Raw genomic sequence first — 23,595 nt, forward strand, 5'->3', positions numbered from 1 at the left:
GTCACGTCGATGAAGGCCTCAGCCAGCATGGCGTGAGCAGACCAGCATTTGGTGCGCCGATCCTTTAGGGTTTTCGGTCAAAAACATTTACAAGATTTGCAAACTGTTTTGCGGTGATCCCTCGGGAGACAGTAATTGCACACTCGGTGCATGTCCTAGCACAGGAATTTTCGGTCGCTGGTAGGGCAAAATTTAAAGAGTTTTACCCATTATTTTTTACAAGGGCAGATTGGTGAGAAAAAGGCAAAGGGGTGACAAAATAGGCATTCTCTAAAGAGGTCAGTATGAAGAACCTGCCCTCTCTCTCTAGGGAGGCTGTAAGGGCCGTAGTCTGAGGCCTGCGTAGGCTGCGTCTGGTCATCGATCAGTCAAGTCGTCGACGATGAGGTTGTTTGTTGAAAGTGGTCAAGCAGGTTGTTGGGCGGGTGGCAATGTGAACAATAGAAAGAGAGTCCAACAAGTAAACTTTAAACTCATTAAACGCATCAGCCTGGAAGAGAACTCCGCATTTGTGACCGACTTCGATGGCGGAAAAAAATAATCTGAGGGTCATTGACGCGTTACGAACCATGGGTACAGTACACGTCACACTAGGGATAGTATTACTAACACGCCCTTTCAATGTCCGTTTAAGATTCGAAAACAAATCTTGTAATTCTCTGCGACTACCACTAGATGTAGGACTATGCAGAGCATGTGATCTAAGCAGATCCACAAGCTCCAGAAATATATATATCTCAAGAAAATAAATACAGGAACGTTAAGGTGAGAACACTTAATGCAACAAAACCCCTGAAATTCAGCTAAAGCCACCTTAACTTTGCACCCCATGTTGTGCAGCCTATGACCACAATGATGACATCACTAATTACATTACAACAGTAACTGGCATTCAGTGTGCATGGCCAAATATATTTTAACACATGAACAGGTACCACTCATGGCCTTCAGTTATGGACACAACTTTCACTCATGTGCACTGAATATTTTTAAACATTGAACAGGCTACCAACCATAGATTTTGGCCTGTACCAGTGGATACCGCTTTCAACCGTGTCCACTGTATATTATATACACTGATCAGGCACTAGCCATGGACTTTAGCACAATACTGGCCTGTGGCCACAATCTTTGGCTGTGCCCACTATATATTCTAACATATAATTGGGCCACTAGCCATGGCCTTTGACCTTGAGCAGTTTGTACATCTTTTGGCCTTGTCCATTGTATATTTTAAAATAATAAAATGCAATAAGCGATGGCCTTCAGCCGTGCCCACTGTATATAATATACACTAACCAGCCACTACCCATGGTCTTCAACACAATACTAGCCAGTGGCCACGGCCTTTGGCTGGGCCGACTGTATATTCTAACATATTAATGGGCACTAGCTATGGCCTTTAGCCACAGCCAGACTACAGCTTTCAACATTGCGCACTGTATATTTTAAAACAGGGACGGGCTTTAAAACAGTGATGGGCTACTAGGCATGGCTTTTAACCATGCACATTGGTATTTAACACTAACCGACCACTAGCTATGGCATTTGGTGCTGGCCAATGACCCCAGCCTTTGTCATGGCCAAGTTCATGGCCTAAATTGTTATTAAGGTAATCAAAGTTTTCATGAGCTAACTTATGAATGATGTTATGTGTCTAATTCCATTATTGATGTAATCAATTATATACAATGTAATTGGTGTCACCAGTGATGGCATCAGTAATGTGATCTGCAATGTCATCATTTTGGTTATAGGCTGCGCAACAGGCGCAAAGCTAAGGTGGCTTTATATGAATTTCAGGGGTTTTTGGTGCGTTAGGTTCTCACCTTAACGTCCCTGCAACTAAAGTTTTTCTTTGAATTTCAAGGGTTTTGTTATTCCAAAGATTTTTAGAACGCTTCAAGTCTTCGGCCATGGTCAGTGGACATGGCCTTTGGCTGTGCCCACTGTCCATTTTAAAATGCTACCAGAGAACTAGCTGATGGGCAGGGCCGACCACTACCAAACCAACTACAACTGGCCTGTGGGCGTGGCCACACTATTAAACACTTGTAACCCATCGCCCAAAGGTGCTCAATCACAAACTGACTTTGTCCTGTTTTGACAGTAATATGATTATTTATATAGCGCCTACACACAATGTGTTTCAAAGCGCTTCAAGGCAAGGGAGGGAACAAGGGAAAACACAATCACATTCTTCCAGGCCATGAACAGTAAGGATATGAAATTAACTATAGTACTAGGCCTGACGACATTTCAGAGAGTGCTGGGGGTTTGGAGAGACAAGTAAGGGGAGGGGGAGGAGACAGACGCAGTTGCTGTCATACTAGGTCCAGGGACAATTCTAATAGAGTAAGTGCATATAAGAAAGTAGGGGAGGAGATAGGAAAAGGAGGGGGGAGATAGTAAAAGGGAGGGAAGGAGAGAACAGAGAGTAAGCAGTCAAAAAGAGTGGTGAAGCAAGAGGGGAGCGCGCATACAATTGCAGAAGTCAGTAACACATAATGTTGCAAGCCAGGACACAAGATGAAGCTGGGAACAGCATGATTCAGGGACACCATGACTACAAGATGCAAAGGAAGTCCAGCATGAGAGTTGAGAAAGGGTGACGCACAGTGAATCAATGAAGTCCATAAAAGTAAATCCAGCATTGGCCACAAGACAGTGAAACCATAATGTTTCAGAACAGGTGGGCGGGGCTTAGGCCAGGTGACCTAGATCCACTTGCACCTGCTCCCCATCTGCAAAGGAAAAAAGGCTGGAGGGCTCCTTAAGTAGGGAAAAATAGTGCCAACCAGGAAGGAACCAGGTGGGCGGAGCTTAGGCCAGGTGACCTAGATCCACTTGCACCTGCTCCCCATCTGCAAAGGAAAAGAGGCTGAAGGGCTCCTTCAGTAGGGAAAAAGAGCGGCAGGCAGAAAGGTATCATGTGGGCGGGGCTTGCTAAGTGGGGAAAAGAGCGGCAAGCAGGAAGGTATTGTTATGCATAAAAGATTGCAGGCTTTGAGAACTCACAATGTTTTTGGGCAATGCGCAGTGAGATTACATTATTTGCCATGGACCACACAATGGTTAAGCAGCGTGCTCCAAGCCCCTTGTTTTATGGCCGGTCTCTTGGTGACTGTTGTGATACATCGCACAAACCCAACTAACCACATTTAAGCAGCACGGAAATGGGGAAAATAATGTTCGGCTGCAAGAATAACATATGCCAAGGTACTTTCTGCACCCATAGCGAAAATCAAAAGCTGGCACCCATGAATATCCGAACAGTAAGAAAACATATATCTTAAAGTGAAATATACAAATGTTGCTCATTTGACCTTCACCTCAGAAGGAAGTGCGCAAGACAAAATATCAGACTTTTAAAAAAAGTAATGAACACCAGAAAAATAACTTGAGAGAGGAAATGCTCCAATAAATATGCTGGCAAAGTATAAAAGGTGCTCACCTTTTAAACCCAACAATCTGTTGTGAAATATTCCCTGGTAAACAAAATCCCAATATGAAACAAGTGCTTGTGGTCTTGTGGGTAAGCGTCTGCACTGGGAACATGACAACCTGAGTAAAATCCTGGTAGCCAAATACTTGAGCAAGCTTGCCAATGTAAAAAAAAAAAACACGGCATTGGGTACATCTTCTGAAAAAAGTTACGCCGTCCACCCACATGTGTACTTTAGTGGTGCCCTGAAAAGCAGCCACAATCGGGAAAATAACTACCCCAGTATCCAGGATCGCAAACTTTTTTGCCATTTCGTGGGCAAATACTCATGACTTACTTGCCCTCTCATCATTTCTTATCATTTCCCCTCCTCACTCCTATGTCTGGCTTGCAACAATACTGTCATGCGCGGAAGGAAGGTTACCCTCAGGCACACCGCTTTACATAACACTCATACCCCCGGTGACTCCCCAACACAACACAGCTAAAGTCACAGTCAGCCCCTCATAAGGTCACGCTACCTGTGGTGCAAGGGAAGCGTCATCAGTTCCAAGGCTCTGTCAGAGGGCAACTTTGTTTGTTCCCTCGTTTCCAGTGGCAACTGCCATGGAGATTGCGAGCGGGCTGGAGCAGCCGACCGCAACCACTTCCTGGGTCCGGGCCGACTTCCCGGTCACGTGCCCTGAGCTCCGCTCACGTGATCGGGAGTCGGCAGACATAAAAAACGCGCAATTTGAATCATTCGCCGCTTCACAGCTGTTTTCACGACACTGTTCGGCGTTCTCGATTCACATCTTGGATTCATTGGAAATAGACCTCAAGCTTACGGATAACGGACTGATATTCTTGCTCCTTGGATTTGTAGATTTGGTTTCTGCTCAGATTCGCGGACTTTTGAATTTTTGGCTAAACGGTTAACGGATTGTTTCGGATTGGCCTTCTCTGCTTTGTCACTTACTCATCTGTCTTCGAGGTTCTTTTAACTGCTACAGTGCCTACAAGTTATCTACGAGTAACACAGTGCCACAAATACTTCCAGGATCATCAGGTGTGTAGCCAGCGCTGAGTTTGGCGCCTGGCTTTATGGATTGCTGACGCTTCCTTGCACCACAGCCTCAGAGTTCCTAGCGCCTTTCCATTAAACTTAGGTAAGCCCCTTTTCAATACAGTTACATTGTTTACAGTACTGTGCTTGTTTGTGCTAATACCTGAATTCATTCCATCAGCTCTGGGGTCCTCGGCGACGTCTGATCCTGCGAAACAACAACCACCTGTGGCCTCAAGGCTCGCACAGAAAGTAGTTTTCCCTCTCCCTGTGTGGAACTTATATATTCTTCACAACGCGTCAAGTCAAGACAGACTGAAGCCTTGTGTTGTGTTGAATATGGAGGCTGCAGCCGACGACCCCGTGGCTGCGCTGGTACAGGCAATCACAGCGTTGAGGGCAGATATGACAGCTGCCAATACCGCTATACATAAGCGGTTAGACCTCATCCAAAGTGCTCAAAATTCCTTGCCCGCTGATGCAGAGTTCGGTAATGCTGCTTCCAACCCCCAGTAGCACCACCTGTTGTCCCCACGGCAGCACCTCAGGTTCCCGTACTTGTGCTCACGCCCTTTCCCTTGGCCGCTCCAGAAAGATTCCATGGAGATCCCAGAAGGTTTCGTACATTCCTAAACCAATGCAAATTGCATTTCCTCTGTAGACCCCAGGCCTTCCCCGATTCCACCACCAAGGCGGCGTTTACCCTATCCCATCTAGCTGGTACAGCTGCTGCTTGGGCTAACCCGTTATTGGAAAATAACAGTCCCATTCTTTACGATTTCGATTTACTAGTCACAGAAATGTCTCATGTATTTGACACACGTCATAAGGCCCAGTCCCGGGATCTCGAGTTATTGGACTTATCTCAAGGAAAGGGCTCACTTTGAATACATTACCCGATTTAATCAATTGGCTGCGGATACCTCTTGGCCCGAAACAAAAAAGGCAAGTGATGTTTTATAGAGGACTCGGTAATTCCATGAAGGATGCTATGGCCGTCGTCCCCTCTCTACCCACACAACACACTGAATTAATAGACCTCGCCCTACAGATAGACGCACGGCGTTCCGAACACAAATCCGAAGCAGGGTTTCCTAATACAGTTCTGACCTCCCCTTCCACAGCTACAGGTGGTGAACCCATGCAAATAGGCGGAATCCGCAGCCCGATTTCGCAAACCGAGCGAGAACGCCAAAGAACTGACAACGCATGCTACTATTGTGGCCTAAACGGACATTTTGTAAAGACCTGTCCTCGGCGTCCCAAGACAAAGAAATCCGTTTTTTCGGACTGCTCGACCCTAGATCCGAGGGCCAGATCGAGCAGTTCATCTACTCCATCCGAAATTATACCCGCCTTTGGGAGGGTTAGGCCAGCGGTGGTACAGGCTACACTAAAACCCACACCAGATATTGTTCATACAGTGTCCATTGTTATTGATTCAGGTGCCACAGGCAATTATGTCGATATAACATTGGCCAAGTCATTGAATCTACCCCTGGTTACCAAACACCCAGAACCCGTACACGCAGTGGACGGCACGGCACTGATTTCCGGTCTGGTCAGACAACAAACTGCCCCAATCACCATGAATATACAGAACACCCATCAAGAAGTGATTTCCTTTGATTTAATTTCGATGCCACAGTTTGGTTTAATATTGGGTATACCGTGGTTGAAACAACATAATCCGCTGATTGACTGGAAGTCTGGGCATGTTCATTTTGAGTCAGAATTATGTCAAAATTATTGCCTCACCGCATCCGAAGGCATTGAATCACCCCCACGTGCTTGGAGGGCCATCGCGTAGCTCACACTGAACAATGACATCCCTTCTCCTTCAGAGCCACACCTGGTGGGGGCTGTTGCAACCGATATTCCTGCAGAATACCAGGATTTTGAGGAGGTTTTCGATAAGGGCTCTTCCGAAATTCTTCCTTCGCATCGCCCTTACGATTGTCCCATTGACATAATATTTTATAATATTCCATCATTCCTTCGGGACGCATTTGCTCACTGTCTCCCTCGGAGGAACAGGCTCTCAAGTAATACATCCAAAAGGCCCAAAGAATTGGTCACATACGCCCTTCTACCTCTCCTGCGGCCAGCCCTATTTTTTTTGTTCCCAAGAAGGAGGGCGATTTACGCCCTGTGTGGACTACCGCTGCTTGAACTCCATCACCGTAAAAAAAAAAATCGGTATCCAATCCCTTTGATCACCCCGTTGTTGGATAGACTAAGTCACGCCAATGTCTTTACGAAACTCTATCTCCGTGGAGCATATAACCTGATTAGGATTCGCCCCGGAGAACAGTGGAAAACTGCTTTCTGTACTCGTTATGGGCTGTTTGATATGTGGTTATGCCCTCTGGGCTTTGTAACGCCCCAGCCACGTTTCAACGTTTTATGAACGAGGTTTTCCATGACTTGGCTGGACGTATGTGTAGCGGTATACCTCGATGATATCCTCATTTTCTCACAAAACCTAAAAGAACATGTGATACATGTCCGCGAGGTTTTGTCTCGTCTTCATCAAAATTCACTCTTCGCTAAACCTGAGAAGTGTCAGTTTCATACTGACAGTGTGGAATTCCTGGGATTCCATATTACACCAGGGGGTCTATCTATGAACCATTCCAAGGTCTGTGCTGTGTTAGATTGGCCGAAGCCCAGTAACCTCAAGGCATTACAATCATTTCTGGGTTTCTCAAATTACTACAGGCGTTTTATTCAGGACTTTTCCTCCATTGTAACACCCCTTACTGCATTAACCAGCCCAAAGATGCCTTTTATGTGGCTAGATGAACACCAGACAGCTTTTGATGCATTAAAGACAGCATTTACCACTGCCCCGTTCTAAAACATCCTGACCCAGAACTCCCTTTCATAGTGGAAGCAGATGCATCCTCATTTGCTCTTGGCGCAGTGTTATCCCAGCATTGTCCCTTCTCAGGTCAGCTACATCCGGTGGCATTTCATTCCCGAAAGTTTTCCCCTCCCGAAAACCATTACACTGTTACGGAAAAAGAATTACTGGCCATCAAGGATGCCTTTCAAGTCTAGCGGCATCACCTGTTAGGGGCAAAACATCCAATCACAGTATTCACAGACCACTGTAATCTCCACGACTTGGCCTCGCTCAGTTGTATCAATAGCAGGCAGGTGCGGTGGCATTTATTCTTTGCAGCCTTCGACTTCCAGATCAAACTTCGATCGGGCTTGTCCCATGGAAAGGCAGACGCATTGTCCCGTTCCCCTGGCGGGGTCTCCTTAACCATTTTCTCTGAAACCCTATTAGACCAACATGTCATTTGTCTCTGTACACCTCCTCTACCACTACTGAAATCAATTCGTACATGAGTTTCGCTACATCCTGAACAAGTCTCTGAGTGGGAGCCAGTGTTTCATGATGGGTTACCTTTCATCCAGTACCAACAGCAGACACCCGCAACCTCGCTCTGGAATGGTCCCATGACAGAGCCATTAATGGACATCCTGTACAAAAGAGGACGTTGGACCTCCTCAAACGCTGGTGTTGTTGGCCCTCCATGAAACGCGATGTTGAGGGCTATGTGAACACGTGTGCAATATGTGCCCAGTGTAAACATCGCCGGGGCACCCAGTGGGTCTCTTACATCCCTTACCTGTACCTCCTAGACCCTGGCACAAGGTTTCGATGGATTTTGTGACGGACTTGCCTCAAACGCTGGTGTTGTTGGCCCTCCATGAAACGCGATGTTGAGGGCTATGTGAACACGTGTGCAATATGTGCCCAGTGTAAACATCGCCGGGGCACCCAGTGGGTCTCTTACATCCCTTACCTGTACCTCCTAGACCCTGGCACAAGGTTTCGATGGATTTTGTGACGGACTTGCCTCGAACCAAGGGTTTCAACACACTTTGGGTGGTGGTGGATTCTTTCTCTAAGGTCGCTCGATTTATTCCCTGTTCTGGCATTCCGTCGCCCCAGTCTTGGCCAACCTTTTCTTTAAATCTGTCTTCTGTCTTTTTGGGCTACCCACGGTTATCATCTCAGACAGGGGGCCGCAATTCACATCTCGGTTCTGGCGGGCGCTCACGGGTCTCCTGGGTATTGATTCACGTTTTTCATCCGCCTATCATCCGGAAACGGATGGCCAGACAGAGGGTGAACCAGGCCATGGAGCAGTATTTACATTGTCTCATTTTACAGCACCAACAATCATGGCTAAGTGTCTTGCATCTTGCTGAATTCGCATACAATAACTCTTTGCACGCTTCAACTGGCTCTTCTCCTTTTTATGTTCTGTATGGTCAGCACCCCCGTACCTTGCCTATTCCTGATTTCACGTTTTACGTTAGTCCTGCCGCGGTTGCATGCACCAGAGACCTGTCAGCTGTCCATGCCCAGACGCTTACTCATCTTCGCAAAGCTCAGGCATCGCCGAAGTCTGCGGCTGATAGACAGAGGTCTGTGGCACCTTCCTATGTTGTGGGGGACAGAGTTTGGCTTTCTTCACGTCACCTCCGACTACCAGGCTGTCGCAAATTGCTTCCCCGTTTTGTAGGACCCTATAGGATTTCTGCAATGATCAACCCAGTGGCCTATCGCCTCTCTGTTCCCGCTTCTTGGCGCATCCATCCTGTGTTTCATACCTCCCTATTGAAACCATGTCCCGCTCCTACCCGTCTCCGGTCTGCACCTGGCACCGTTTCTGTGGGTGGTTCTGAGGAATATGAGGTGTCAAACATATTGGGGTCCCGTGTGGTTAGGGGTGGTCTCCAGTATCTTGTGGACTGGGCGGGTTTTGGCCCAGAGGAACGTTGTTGGGTTCCTGCGGCAGATGTCCATGCCCCGCGGCTGGTTTCTCGTTTTCACCTGGACCATCCCGCATGCCCACGTGGTCGTGGGCCATTGGGGGGGGCTCTGTCATGCGAGGAAGGAAGGTTACCCTCAGGCACACCGCTTTACATAACACTCATACCTTCGGGGACTCCATAACACAGCTAGAATCCCCAAGTCACAGTCAGCCCCTCATAAGGTCACGCTACCTGTGGTGCGAGGGAAGTGTCATCAGCTCCAAGGCTCTGTCAGAGGGTGACTTTGTTCCCTCGTTTCCAGTGGCAACTGCCATGGAGATTGCGAGCGGGCTGGAGCAGCCGACAACAACCACTTGCTGGTTCCGGGCCCACTTCCCGGTCACGTGCCCTGAGCTCCGCTCACGTGATCGGGAGTCGGCAGACATAAAATCCGCGCAATTTGAATCATTCGCCGCTTCACAGCTGTTTTCATGACACTGTTCGGCGTTCTCGATTCACGTCTTGGATTAATTGGAAATAGACCTCAAGCTTACGGATAACGGACTGATATTCTTGCTCCTTCGATTTGTGGTTTTGGTTTCTGCTCGGATTCACAGACTTTTGGATTTTTGGCTAAACGGTTAACGGATTGTTTCGGATTACCTGTTACGCTCACCTGATTCCCGTAGAGGCGCCGGTCTTGACTGGGCGTATACCGTATCTTCAAAGGTGATGTGCAACACACGGCTGGCTCTTTGGGCTGGACCTCTGTGCACTGTATGTCTGACTTGAAGGGTAAGATGTCTGCAGATAGAAAATATGGGATTAAGGAACTGGGTTATTGAATGTCTCTCTCTTCTTCCCTTTCTCTTCTCCTGTAGAACCCCAAAGGTTAACGCTCTCACCTTAGGTAAGTGAACGCCGTGCTCTCCATCTGCCTCGGGGCAGGGTGCTGTAACCAGTTTCTTCACTGGATAAGGGGAGCAGGCCTCTTGACTTCAGAGGACTGCTGTCCGTCGTTTACTGCACGAACGGTAAGTTTCGAGTAACTCTAATGTCTTTAAAGTCTTTAGTAATGATGTTTCTTGTTTTACAGGGTTCCGGCGATGGCGGATGACGGGCTGAAGTGAGTTGAAGATGGAGCCCGTGTGATTAATAGAAGCGCCTGGAAGCACGTAAGTAAGCGCTTGTTGCCTGCTTCACGATGCGCTCTAACTGTCTTTTTATTTTGCAGGTACAAGTTCGGAGCGGCTGCAGGATGCCGGAATACCCACTGGGTTAGATGTGGAAAGGAGTAATGGCACGTGAGTATTAAAGTTCCCCAATGTCTTTAAACGCACCTTGTTTTGTCTTTCAGATGCCGGAATGCAGTGTGAAGACCTCCGGAGCGCACGAAGAGTAGGTAAGCCTTTGTCTTTCAGATGCCGGAATGCACCGCGAGGCGTTGGTGACAGCCGATGGACCAGGTAAGTGAAGAGCTGTCACTGAAGACCGTAATGCTAACCTGTTCTTTCTTGTCTTTATAGGTGTTGCTGAAGACTGGATTCAGGATGGTAAGCCTTTTTCCTTAGGCCCAGGATCAGATGCAGAAGAAACGATGAGCGTTCTGCTGCAGAGGATGCAGAATAACGCAAAGCAAGATTCATCCATCGGGTGTGGTTTAAATAGCCTCCTGTAGTGCTTAGGTGTCTCCTTCCACAGCCACGCCTAGGTAAGAAAAGAGTTCCTGCTTTCCAGAAGAGTTCCAGTGTTCTGAATCTAGGGAGTGGCTCCTGCCCCACCCAACAGGAAAAGTAGTTCCAAACAGAAGAGGATCAGAGGCTCAACTGGGAGGCAAGTAAGCAGCATGGTCTGCTGCAGGTAAGTCCACCCAAGCATTATGAGCCCGGCACTTCCAGCGCTGGGACTGGGCATATTTATGAGCCTGGTGCCACTGGCGCCAGGACTGGGTCCAAAAGGTCCCAATTGGGACTGGTTGGCACTCGGAACTTGGGTTATGGATCTGCTTCCAAGGGAGTTGGGAAAACCCTGACCTTTTGGAAGCAGAGATCATGACAGTACCCCCCTCAAGGCCCCTCCCAAACCGGGCTCCTCCGGGGGTTTTGGCTTGTCAGGAAATGTTCGGTGAAATCTTTTGATTAGGCGAGGAGCGTGGACATATTCAGCAGGTTCCAGGATCTCTCTTGGGGGCCGTAGCCTTTCCAGTCAATTAGGTAAAATAGTTTAGATTTGGAGATCTTGGAGTCCAGAATGCTTTTGACTTCAAACTCGAGTTCTCCATCAACTAGGATAGGTTTTGGAGATTTAGTTAGTCGGGTTTGAGGTTGCACGGGTTTTAATAGAGAGACGTGGAAGACCGGATGTATCTTCATGTGCGGGGGCAAGTCCAACTTGACCGCTACTGGGTTTACTATGGTAGTGATGGAATAGGGACCAAGGTATCTTGGGTTGAATGTGCATGGCCCTTTTAGAGGTAGATATTTGGTGGATAACCAGACTTGATCCCCTACTTGATATTGAGGGGCTTCCTTCCGATGTTGATCTGCTCCTTTCTTGTATTGTTCTTTAGCCCTTTGAAGGTGAGAAACAGCTTCCTTAAAGGCTTGGGTGATTGTAGAATGCAGGTAGTCTACTGCTGGTGTTTCAAGATCTTGGAGGGAATCATACTCCGAGGTTCGAGGGTGACTGCCGTACAAAAAAAAAAAAACAGGGTTTTCCCAGTTCCCGAATGGACAGAGTTATTGTAGCCATATTCGGCTATCCAAAGGATGTCTTTCCAAGTTTTTTCAGTTTGTTGCAGCATGCAGCGTAAATACTGTTCCAGAGTTTGATTGGTCCTCTCGGTTTGTCCGTCGGTCTGAGGGTGGTGACTGGTCGAAAGTCTCACATCAATTTGAGCCGACCGACAGCAACTTTGCCAAAAATGAGAAATAAATTGACTACCTCGATCCGAAATTAGAACCGAAGGAAAACCGTGCAGTCGGACGATGTTTTCGAGAAATTCTCGGGCCAGAGTTGCTGCTGTTGGCAAGCCTTTGAGCGGAATGAAATGCGCCATCTTGGAGAATAAGTCCACGATTACTAGAATCGTATTGTATCCGGAGCATGGAGGTAGATCGGTGATGAAGTCCATAGAAAGCGTATGCCAAGGGCGAGGTGGGATGTCAATAGGGCGTAAGAGGCCTGCTGGTCTTTCCTTTTGACTCTTGTTTTGGGCGCATACTCCACAGGACATTATAAAGTCTCTGATATCTTTTTTCCAAGACGGCCACCAGAAGTAGCGCTTGATCTTTTCTAAGGTCTTGGCCATACCGGGATGTCCTTCCATTAAAGAATCGTGATAACAAGCGATTACTTTTTTCTGTAAATCTGTGCTGGGTAGGTATAATCGTTCTTGGAAATACAATAAGTTGTCCTTTACTGCAAAGTCCTTTCCCTGCAGATGCCAATTCTGTATGTCTGCTGGAGTTACAAGTTGCCTGGCTTTATCCTTAACTTCCTCTATGGATTCTGTGGCGATTACACCCAGAATTCTTTGTTCGGGAATGATTGGTACAGGTTTAGGGTTGATCAAGTGTTCTTCCACTCCCATCCGAGAAAGGGCATCAGCTATACCGTTCTTTGTACCAGGTCGATAGGTAATTATGAAGTCAAACTCGGCAAAGAATAATGCCCAACGGAGTTGTCTAGAGGATTGGGCTTTTGCGGTTTTCAAATATTGCAGGTTTCGGTGATCCGTAATCACAGTAATGGTGTGTCGGGCCCCCAGCAGATAATGCCGCCAAGCCTTAAAGGCAGACTTGATAGCCAGAAGTTCCTTGTCAGTAATCGTGTAATTGATTTCAGGAGGCGAGAATTTGCGGGACCAAAATGCCACGGGATGCAACTGATTGGTTACCGGGTCCTTTTGTGATAGAACTGCCCCCATGGCAAGGCTTGAAGCATCAGTTTCCACGATGTAGGGGAGTTCGGGGCGAGGGTGTTTTAAGATTGGTGCAGAGATAAATTTAGTCTTCAAATCCTGGAAAGCTTGTTCCGCCTCGGTAGACCATTCAAAACGTTTGTTTTTCTTTAACAAGGCAGTGATGGGCTGGACTATTCGAGAGAATTCGGGGATAAACCTGCGGTAAAAGTTAGCGAAGCCTAACATGCTTTGCACACCTTTTACGGAGGGTGGTGATGGCCATTTGAGAACTGCATCGACCTTCTTTGAATCCATACGCACTCCGCCAGGTGATAATATGAATCCCAAGAATTCAACTTCAGTCACGTTGAAAACACATTTTTCCAACTTAGCGAAAAGTTTGTGTTGACGCAATCTTTCGAGGACCATTTTCACGTGTTTCCGATGTTCAGATTCCGATGAAGAATAAACGAGGATGTCGTCAATGTAAACAACAACACACACATCTATGAGCTCTCTGAGGACATCGTTCATAAAATATTGAAAGGCGGCCGGGGCATTGCAAAGTCCGAAGGGCATGACCTGATATTCAAATAGCCCATACTTGGTGCGGAAGGCCGTCTTCCATTCATCGCCCTCTTTTACTCGTACCAAGTGGTAAGCTCCTCTAAGATCCAGCTTTGTATATATGCATGCTTTTCTGACTTGGTCCAGGAGTTCAGGGATCAAAGGTAACGGATATCTATTCTTAACGGTGATCTGGTTCAGGGAGCGATAATCTATACAAGTTATAAGGTCTTCCTTTTTTGAACGAAGAACAAAGCTGAAGAAGCAGGGGACTTGGAAGGACAAATAAACCCATTTGCCAGGTATTGATCCAGGTATTGTCGAAGGTGAAGGTTCTCAGGCTCGGTGAGGGCATAAATTCTACTACAAGGAGGAGTAGATCCAGGTATCAGGTCTATCTGGCAGTCATAAGACCTATGAGGAGGTAGAGAGCTAGCCTGATCCTTCCGGAAAACATCTTGGTATTCTAGGTATTCGGGAGGTAACTGGGGGGTCTCTGAAGAAATTGCTGCCAGTGCAACACCAGGTGGAGGGTGACAAGTAGAGACACATTCTGGAAACTGGACCGTTCTTGCTCGCCAATCGATCAGAGGATTGTGTTTCTCTAACCAAGGTATTCCTAGAATAATCTGAAACTGAGGGGCCTTGATCACATCGAACACGATCTTCTCATGGTGTCCATCTTGACTTACTAGCGTCACTTCTTGGGTGGTATGCGTTACTGGCCCGGAGGCCATCTCCGTACCATCCACCGTAGTAATGACGTCCTTTACAGCCTTGGGACAAAGAGTTAGATTCATCCTCAAAACCATTTCATGATCCACATAATTGCCGATGGCACCGCTGTCGACGTAAGCTTCATTTGCATGTAATCGATCCGGATTATCAGGGCTAATGAGGACCATAGGTATCACGAAATGCGAGGTCACGGAACTGGTTTTCACGCTCGGCAAGAGGACCTCTATTCTTGTCGGGCGAGGTCGTTTCCCTGCTCAGAGTTTGTAACTTTAGTAACTGCAGCTCCTACTGCCTTCTTGGCAGGTTTCACCGGACAGTCTCGACGAAAGTGCCCTGAGTTTCCGCAATAGAGGCATAATTGCAACTGTTTTCTCCTTTCCCGCTCCTTTTGTGTTAGAGGACCTTTCAGACCCCCTATTTGCATGGGTTCCCCGCAGTCTACTCCTTTGGAAGGAGTTGGCGGTTTGGAAAATACTCGAGCATCAAACTTGGAACGATCGGCCTTCCTGTTCTGCAGTCTGTGATCTATTTGAACGACTAAGTCTATATAGTCCGAACAATCTTGTGGGGGATTCACTACTTGGGCTAACACATCTTTGAGCTCTCCACGTAGACCTCTATAAAACAGCGTAATCCTTTTGTCCTCAGGCCATTGAGTTTCCACTATCAGTCTGTTGAAAGACGCAATATAAGCCAAAAGGTCTTGATTACCTTGTCGCAACGAAAGAAGCTCATTGTCCAAGGCCTGCCCCTGTGAATGTCTTGCGAACAGTTTTTCCATACTGAGCTGAAAAGCTTGAAAATCATGGAGGACCGGATCATCTTGATTTACTAGAGGGATCGACCAGTCTGGCGCATTGCCACTAAGGTACGAAAGCACGAAAGCTACTTTAGCTTGATCAGTTGAAAAGGCTGCTGGCCGGCATAAGAAATGCAACCGGCACTGATTGATAAATACTGCAAACCTCTTTGGGTCACCAGAAAATCGTTCGGGCGGAGCCAGAGGTACATTCCCAGGTAGGTTGATCTGCACTGAATTCATAGAGGATGTAGAAGGAAGATTTCCCCCAGATGCGGGTAACGGGGTCTGTCCGGCTTGTGACTGTAGCAATTGTCTAGCGAGATCATCTGTTCGCTCCTTGGAAATAATCAGTTCACTTCTTAGAGCGTTCGTTTCCTGACGGGCTGCATGCACTTCTGCCCTTAGTTCCCCAAGTAACTGGGCTAGCTGGTCGGTATCCGAGGTTTCCATAGCGCCTGGACGGGAGTTTTGTGGTGGGCTTTGCGTTCTGTAACGCTCACCTGATTCCCGTAGAGGCGCCGGTCTTGACTGGGCGTATACCGTATCTTCAAAGGTGATGTGCAACACATGGCTGGCTCTTTGGACTGGACCTCTGTGCACTGTATGTCTGACTTGAAGGGTAAGATGTCTGCAGATAGAAAATATGGGATTAAGGAACTGGGTTATTGAATGTCTCTCTCTTCTTCCCTTTCTCTTCTCCTGTAGAACCCCAAAGGTTAACGCTCTCACCTTAGGTAAGTGAACGCCGTGCTCTCCATCTGCCTCGGGGCAGGGTGCTGTAACCAGTTTCTTCACTGGATTAGGGGAGCAGGCCTCTTGACTTCAGAGGACTGCTGTCCGTCGTTTACTGCACGAACGGTAAGTTTCAAGTAACTCTAATGTCTTTAAAGTCTTTAGTAATGATGTTTCTTGTTTTACAGGGTTCCGGCGATGGCGGATGACGGGCTGAAGTGAGTTGAAGATGGAGCCCGTGTGGTGAATAGAAGTGCCTGGAAGCACGTAAGTAAGCGCTTGTTGCCTGCTTCACAATGCGCTCTAACTGTCTTTTTATTTTGCAGGTACAAGTTCGGAGCGGCTGCAGGGTGCCGGAATACCCACTGGGTTAGATGTGGAAAGGAGTAATGGCACGTGAGTATTAAAGTTCCCCAATGTCTTTAAACGCACCTTGTTTTGTTTTTCAGATGCGGGATGCAGCGCCAAAGGCCTCCGGAGCGTGCGAAGAGTTGGTAAGCTTTTGTCTTTCAGATGCCGGAATGCACCGCAAGGCGTTGGTGACAGCTGATGGACCAGGTAAGTGAAGAGCTGTCACTGAAGACCGTAATGCTAACCTGTTCTTTCTTGTCTTTATAGGTGTTGCTGAAGACTGGATTCAGGATGGTAAACCTTTTTCCTTAGGCCCAGGATAAGATGCAGAAGACACGATGAGCGTTCTGCTGCAGAGGATGCAGAATAACGCAAAGCAAGATTCATCCATCGGGTGTGGTTTAAATAGCCTCCTGTAGTGCTTAGGTGTCTCCTTCCACAGCCACGCCTAGGTAAGAAAAGAGTTCCTGCTTTCCAGAAGAGTTCCAGTGTTCTGAATCTAGGGAGTGGCTCCTGCCCCACCCAACAGGAAAAGTAGTTCCAAACAGAAGAGGATCAGAGGCTCAACTAGTAGGCAAGTAAGCAGCATGGTCTGCTGCAGGTAAGTCCACCCAAGCATTATGAGCCCGGCGCTTCCAGCGCTGAGACTGGGCATATTTATGAGCCTGGTGCCACTGGCGCCAGGACTGGGTCCAAAAGGTCCCAATTGGGACTGGTTGGCACTCGGAACCTGGGTTATGGATCTGCTTCCAAGGGAGTTGGGAAAACCCTGACCTTTTGGAAGCAGAGATCATGACATTACCCTTCTCTGCTTTGTCACTTACTCATCTGTCTTCGAGGTTCCTTGAACTGCTATGGTGCCTACAAGTTATCCACGAGTATCACAGTGCCACAAATACTTCCAGGATCATCAGGTGTGTAGCCAGCGCTGAGTTTGGCGCCTGGCTTTATGGATTGCTGACGCTTCCTTGCACCACAGCCTCAGAGTTCCTAGCGCCTTTCCATTAAACTTAGGTAAGCCCCTTTTCAATACAGTTACATTGTTTACAGTACTGTGCTTGTTTTTGCTAATACCTGAATTCATTCCAACAGCTCTGGGGTCCTCGGCGGCGTCTGATCCTGTGAAACAACAACCACCTGTGGCCTCAAGGCTCGCACAGAGAGTAGTTTTCTCTCTCCCTGTGTGGAACTTGGGGACAGAGGCCCATATATTCTTCACGACGCGTCAAGTCAAAACAAATACTGTGCTTTAGAAAGCAAATTTGAAAATTACACATACCATAGTGTCACTCAAATATATAAAGCCTTTTAGAACGATGTTAGGCAAAAACTGTGCAATTGTGGCATTATTCCCTCCCTGCCCCCCCCATCTTGACTGAGAGACTACGAATACCAAAATGCAATTCAGCAAAGGCCAAAAAATTGTCAGTGCAAAACTTTCAAGGACTGACAGCACAATTTGGATGCCCATTCGGTCGCCCATCCCTGCAGTAACCGGGACTGACCCTGCTTAGCTTTAAAGCAAGGAAAGGGCCTGCCTGTTTCTCTAAGTGGTCTTGTAACTTTGGATCATTTATCGGGCAACATGGCTTGAGGAGGCTGGCCCCTTCCTCACTTTGAAGCTAAGCAGGGTCTGTCCTGGTTACTGCATGGATGGGAGACCTGGTGTTACGCTCACCTGGTCTCTGCGGTTGCAGCCCTCCCTGAACTTTAATCACCCCCTTCAGGCCTCTCCCTCAGTAGAAAAGCTGTGAGCGGTGGTACGTGGTGATACTGCTCCTGCGTGGAGATAAGAGTGTGTGAGTGCACCAATCTGTGATTGTTGTACCTCTCGAACCCTTCACCCCAAAGTACGGTTTCTGTAAGCATACGCCGGCCCATAAAGCCCACCTGTGAATTATGGAAGATAAGCTCTCCGTCCTGCTACTTCTGGCAGGGGCGCGTCGAATGGGATCTAGTTCCTTCACTGATCCCTGATAAGGATTAGTCCAGTCCAGCTGCGACTATGCTTCTAAGTCTTTCTTGAGCTCTTGTGATGCTGTTCGTTCTGTTTAATGTCTTTATACGTTGCTCCTATTTATGCCCCCAATGTCACTCTTCTGTTGTCTTCCCTTAGATGGAAATGGGGCCTCAATGCAGCTGTGAGACGAGCTGGATGGAAGATGGATGCTACTGCAATGTTCGACAGCAGCTAAGTGATGGTTTAAGGAAAAGAGCGAAGTATGGCGAAGCGCAACCTTAAACTGACTGTTTTTTCGATGTCTAACCTGGTCTTCTGTTTTTCCTTGTAGGCGCTGCTGTCGACAATGGAGCGTGTCGTGCTGCGGTGCCAAGATGAAGATTTCAGCATTCCAGAAAGTGTAACGATGAATACTTGGTTCGCTGAAGAGATGTACAGGTAAGAACAGCTTCCCTCAGTTGGTAAGTATGCTGGCAGGAAGCAGGATGTCCAGGAAGCAGACTCTTCAAAGGTAAGTCTGACCTCAGGCGACAGTGAGCGTTACGCTGCTTGCAAGTGCAGAATAACGCGAAGCATCTGTCTTGAGAATCGGGGCAGTTTATATAGCTGAGATCGTGGGCACGCCCATTAGGGCCAGCTTACCAGCCACACCATGCCACTCCTAGAGAGTGAGCACGTGCGAAGGCAATCCATTAGCAGCCACACCCAAGAATACACTTGGGGCTGCTTAATGGATGGAGTGTTCAAGGTTAATGCAACCTGCTTAATGGATGGAATATTCAGGGTTAATGCATCTGAAGTGCTATGTCCATAATAAAAGCTTTTTGGTGTTAAATGGATGTTCTTATTTACTTTTGTTCATGAGCCTGGCAGCAAAGGCGCCAGGACAGTGTCCACCCAGGTCTCCTGTGCATGCGACCCCTGCATACCTTGGCCCCTGACTTCATGACCATGACAGCTGGATGGCAAATGCGTCAATGGCCATGGCCAGTGTTTTTCACCCAGTCACTATAGCTGTAAAAAGATCTTTAAAAAGAAATATATATAACTGTAGGTAATGAACTACTCATATCCGTGGCTATATGTAGACCTTTATAGCCTCAAATATAGCCACGAATATCAGAAGAACGCCCAAAACAAAATGCTTTCCTGCCTCCCATGTCCTCACCAAGTGCCCCCCTTATCTGTGCCAGCTCCTCCCCCACTCCCCAGAAGGTCTCGTCCCTCCCTTGTCCTCTCAGTTTCTCCCCACAAAACACGCTGTTTCTGTGACACTATTTGCTTTGAGATGTCGGCTATAGCCGAAGATACAGAAAGCTTCGGGTTGCAAACTCAGTTCCTAGATCCCCCTCCAACTCCCATGTTTTTGACCTGCAAATAGCTATTTTCCTGCATTTTATTTTCCCATATAGTCGGATATAGCCGCGGTTATCTCGAGCATCGAGAGAAAAACAAGATGGCAGCTTTTTTCATTTATGAAAACATGATCCTGCAATGCACCATGGGGGATATAACTATCAATTTCTGAGAAGGGGCAACCCCTCCCCCGGTCAAATATTTAAATAACTACAACACGGAAAAACCCCAAACGACGTATAGATCGAGAGTCAACGCTTTGTGCCCAAGTTGTTTTGGACCTGGTCCAAATCCGTCCAGCGGTTTGGGCTTTGCGCCTTGGCAAAGATTTACCTTGTTAGACTATGGGAAAATGAATGGGAAGTAGGTCGCAACTTTGGCAAAAAAATGTTTTGTCTTAACGTTCTTATTTTTTTTTACATATCTTTAAAAAAACTTTGCAGTTGGGGGTGGGGGGACTGAGTCCCTAATCCCTTTAGAAAATTTCGGTCAAATCCGTTACACAAATCAAAAGTTATTGACAATAGTATTTTAAGGGGTTCCTATGGAAGTCGACTAACCTCAACTATAGGGTGCTAATTGCCGCCCTATGATATATATCATATCATTTCTGTTCTTTTATAACGCACCTTATTACCAGTGAGTGGTTTCAAAGCCTGGGATCTGGATTCGAACCTGTATTGCACTGCGTTGTCTTGCTTCCAAGACAAACGCTTTGCCACAAGCTATCCTTCCTCCCCAAACAGATGGATACTGACCCAACCCATCTTAGACTACATTGGAGGGGCGGAGAGGTGGCAGCACATTAATGGGAGATGTGGCACATCCTGCCTTTAACAGACGTAGGTTGCCTGGGCATACATCCTCCCTCCAACACACACAGATAGCAAGACAGCTATGATACCTTACCACATCAACCAATGCCTGAGCACCCCTTTGCATCTCTCCAGAGGCTGAGCTTCAGCTGGACTTGTGATCTATGCTAATCAAACGTAAGTAGTTTTGAGACAAGCAAATGCAGAAAAGGAATACAAACCTCCCTTCACCTTACCAAGGTCTACGATATAGGCATCTGAGAAGCTTCCACGAGGATTGGCTCCTCCAACAATGATCACTTTGCCTTTTCCATCATCCTCTGTGGGTGGCAAATACAAGCAGTTGTGTCCAACACGAGCACTTGGGCTTTGTCCACGGAGAATGAGATCATACCTAAAACCACAAATATGACAGCACTTCAAACAATGTTCCATTACCAAGGACAAGAAAAATGAGGCATTCTGGGACACTGGCCCTAGAATGTCATTTTCATGTGACTCAGTGTTTAATGATATAGGGGAACAGGACTAAGAAATTGAGAGATTGAGAAAGAAACTGAAAGGCCAAGTAGGGAGGCAAGAAACACGGATCAATGCTTGAATGCTCACATGTCCAACCACTGACCATGTTGCCTGTTCTGGGGTATCTTCCGGTTCCAAAACCTGCAGGCGTTCCATAGTTTTCTAAGGAAGCAAAAGAGAGAAAACAAAAAAACCTCATAAAATGTCACAGTGTGCAGCCAATTAAACATCAGGTGCCCCACATTCCTTTTTTTCCATCTTCTCTGTATCAGAATTCCCATTCCGATGCATAGTCAGATTTGCCACTCAGACATACCAGGATCCTCCTCTTGAACCTCCTTCCCATGCTCATGCATAGAACAGCTTGTTCAGGCTGTCTCCAACTTTCTTGGACCCATGATGAGGATCCACACCAGACTGGGCACGCACCTTAGCTCCAAGCTCAATAGTTCCCAAGATACAAAGAACCCAAAATACTTGCAGTTGATGCTCTATCCCCAGCAACTTATGTGATGCTTGGCAGGTCACACATCTCCAATTGTGCAAGGCCCACCAGGTGTTAAGTCTTCCATAGGCACGGGCACACAACACCTATTGGGATACCTGTCCCTCTTCCCAGACAAACATTAACTTTTTACAATCAATACACTTACTTTCCACCCGTTGCTTCTGAAACAAAAGTTGCTCTAAGATTTGACAGCAGTTACAGCTAACCAAAGGTTTTGAGAAATGGGTTTAGTGTCTCTGTCATTTACACAAGTCTTTCTTGGGTAATCGTTTCACAGTCCAAAAGGAAAATTAGAGCAGCCTACACTGTTTTGCAGTGTGTGAACTACTCCCTTTGGGTGAACATTTGCTGATATGCACTCCACATTTGTTCAGGCTGAAACCAATGAAGCCCAACTAGGTGAAGGTCAGTTTAACAGCAGTGCTCCTTCTCACTATGGAGCACTAAGAAGGCAGACTGAAGACACGATAGCAACAAAGACAGGGTGGTAAAGGTCACCCAGATGAAGACCTGTGATCTCGGATTTCCCCATCATTTTTTTCTCTTTCTGTGGTGTATAATCTCGCAAGTATTTTTATTCATTTATATGGCACTTAAAGCCCATAGGCATCGAAGCGCTGCAACACGAACAGAGACATAGAAAATCAGTATCAAAGATCAATTTAGCAAAGATGGAACAGCCAAAAAAGGCAACATCAAGGACCCACGATAGGTCTGTGTAAAGGATTCATAAAAACAGGAATGTTTTCATATTTTTCTGAAGGAGATATGAATCGGATCAGAACTAGCACCTAGCGGAAATGTGTTCCATAGGTGCAAGGAATTGGAATGATCTGCCACTAGCTCGAGTACGCTTAATGAGTTTATTTGCTAGTAGTTGTCACGAACTGAACGCCAAAGCGCGGGCAGCTTGTACCACTGTAGGCGATTTTTAAGGTAGTGTGATGAATCCAATGTGATTATCCCAAAGACCTTGCGTGGGACCCTTCTCATGTGGCCAGGGAAAGGCAGACACTTCCTGATCCTGCTGACCCTGGGGGTGGTGTTCTGCGGGAGTATCACATTGGAGGGGACTTTCCAGAAAGCACCAAGTTCCCCGATGACCCCACAGTTGTGATGGCCTATTGTAAAACCGAGGACTTTAAAATAAAAGAAGCCCAAACCTTAAGAACTTCCAAGTCCCATAATGCCCTAGGCACTGGGAAGAAGATAGAAAGGAGCTTTGGAGGCACAGAACTGCAATATGCAGTCTGGTGTTTCTAATGACCCACACCTGGGCAGGACTTTTGATCATTTAAAGCCCCTTCCGGTGCATGCCATTAGAAATTATTGTGGAAGACGTGGCAGAAGTAGTAGAAGCAGTGAGCAGCCGTGCATGCAGAAAGAGCAGAGAAATGAAGCCGCCGGGACCGCCACTGCTTGTGAAGTGGGTTATAATGCAGAGAGGGTCGTAGGATTGAGAAGCTCCAACTGCAGAGGTCGCACAGTGGGAAGCGTGGAGGTCACAGGCTACCCTGTAGAAGAAAGAACCTTCCTGTTCCCTCTTTTCTCACCTCGGGTGACTGGCAAACATCTGAGAAGGAAAGGAGCGAAGCAGGCTCCTTCCATGAGAGATGCAGGGCTCCAGAGCTATCAAAGGCTCTGACCGCGAAGACCGAAGAGGTTACAGCAGCAACAGTAAAGTGGGTTCACAAGGAGAAGGCAGTGAGTTGGCCTATGAGAGGTGATCCCAAAGCATTCCGGCAGACACCACTGGCTGCATGTAATTGCTTTGATTGCTAAAATAATGAAATAAAGCATGTTTGCTATTATTCATATGTAAAGTAGAACCAAGAGGAAGAGGTTTTTAACCATCATTGTCAAAGTCAAGAGGGGTTGAAGATTAAAATCAAACTGTATCCCACAATGCCAAATCCAGGAATGTGAAATGTTAAAACCAAGCTACACCCAACATTGTCAAACCCAAGAGGGGATAATAGTGAAGACAATAACTACCAACATTGGCTAAACCATTAGAGAGATAACGGAGATAAGGGAAACAGTTGGACATATGGCAAGTGAAAAGTGGAGT

General features: G+C 47.1%; 1 protein-coding gene across 2 annotated transcripts in view; it reads right to left on the reverse strand.

Annotated features, from left to right (window-relative positions):
• RABEPK (Rab9 effector protein with kelch motifs) overlaps positions 1-23,595 on the reverse strand; it is a 359,596-nt gene that overhangs the window by 286,074 nt on the left and 49,927 nt on the right. The window contains exons 2-3 of one of the 2 annotated variants that reach the window (XM_069609432.1): positions 21,120-21,178; positions 20,731-20,888 (exon numbers count right to left, since the gene is read on the reverse strand). In XM_069609432.1, coding sequence (XP_069465533.1) covers positions 20,731-20,888; positions 21,120-21,172 — 211 coding nt within the window. In that variant the 5' untranslated portion in view covers positions 21,173-21,178. Of the gene's footprint in view, positions 1-20,715; positions 20,889-21,119; positions 21,179-23,595 lie in introns of both variants that reach the window. The other variant, XM_069609431.1, reaches the window with a different exon arrangement.

This window comes from Ambystoma mexicanum, chromosome 8, assembly GCF_040938575.1.
Source record: "Ambystoma mexicanum isolate Mex_15411 chromosome 8, UKY_AmexF1_1, whole genome shotgun sequence".
Lineage (NCBI taxonomy): Eukaryota > Metazoa > Chordata > Amphibia > Caudata > Ambystomatidae > Ambystoma > Ambystoma mexicanum.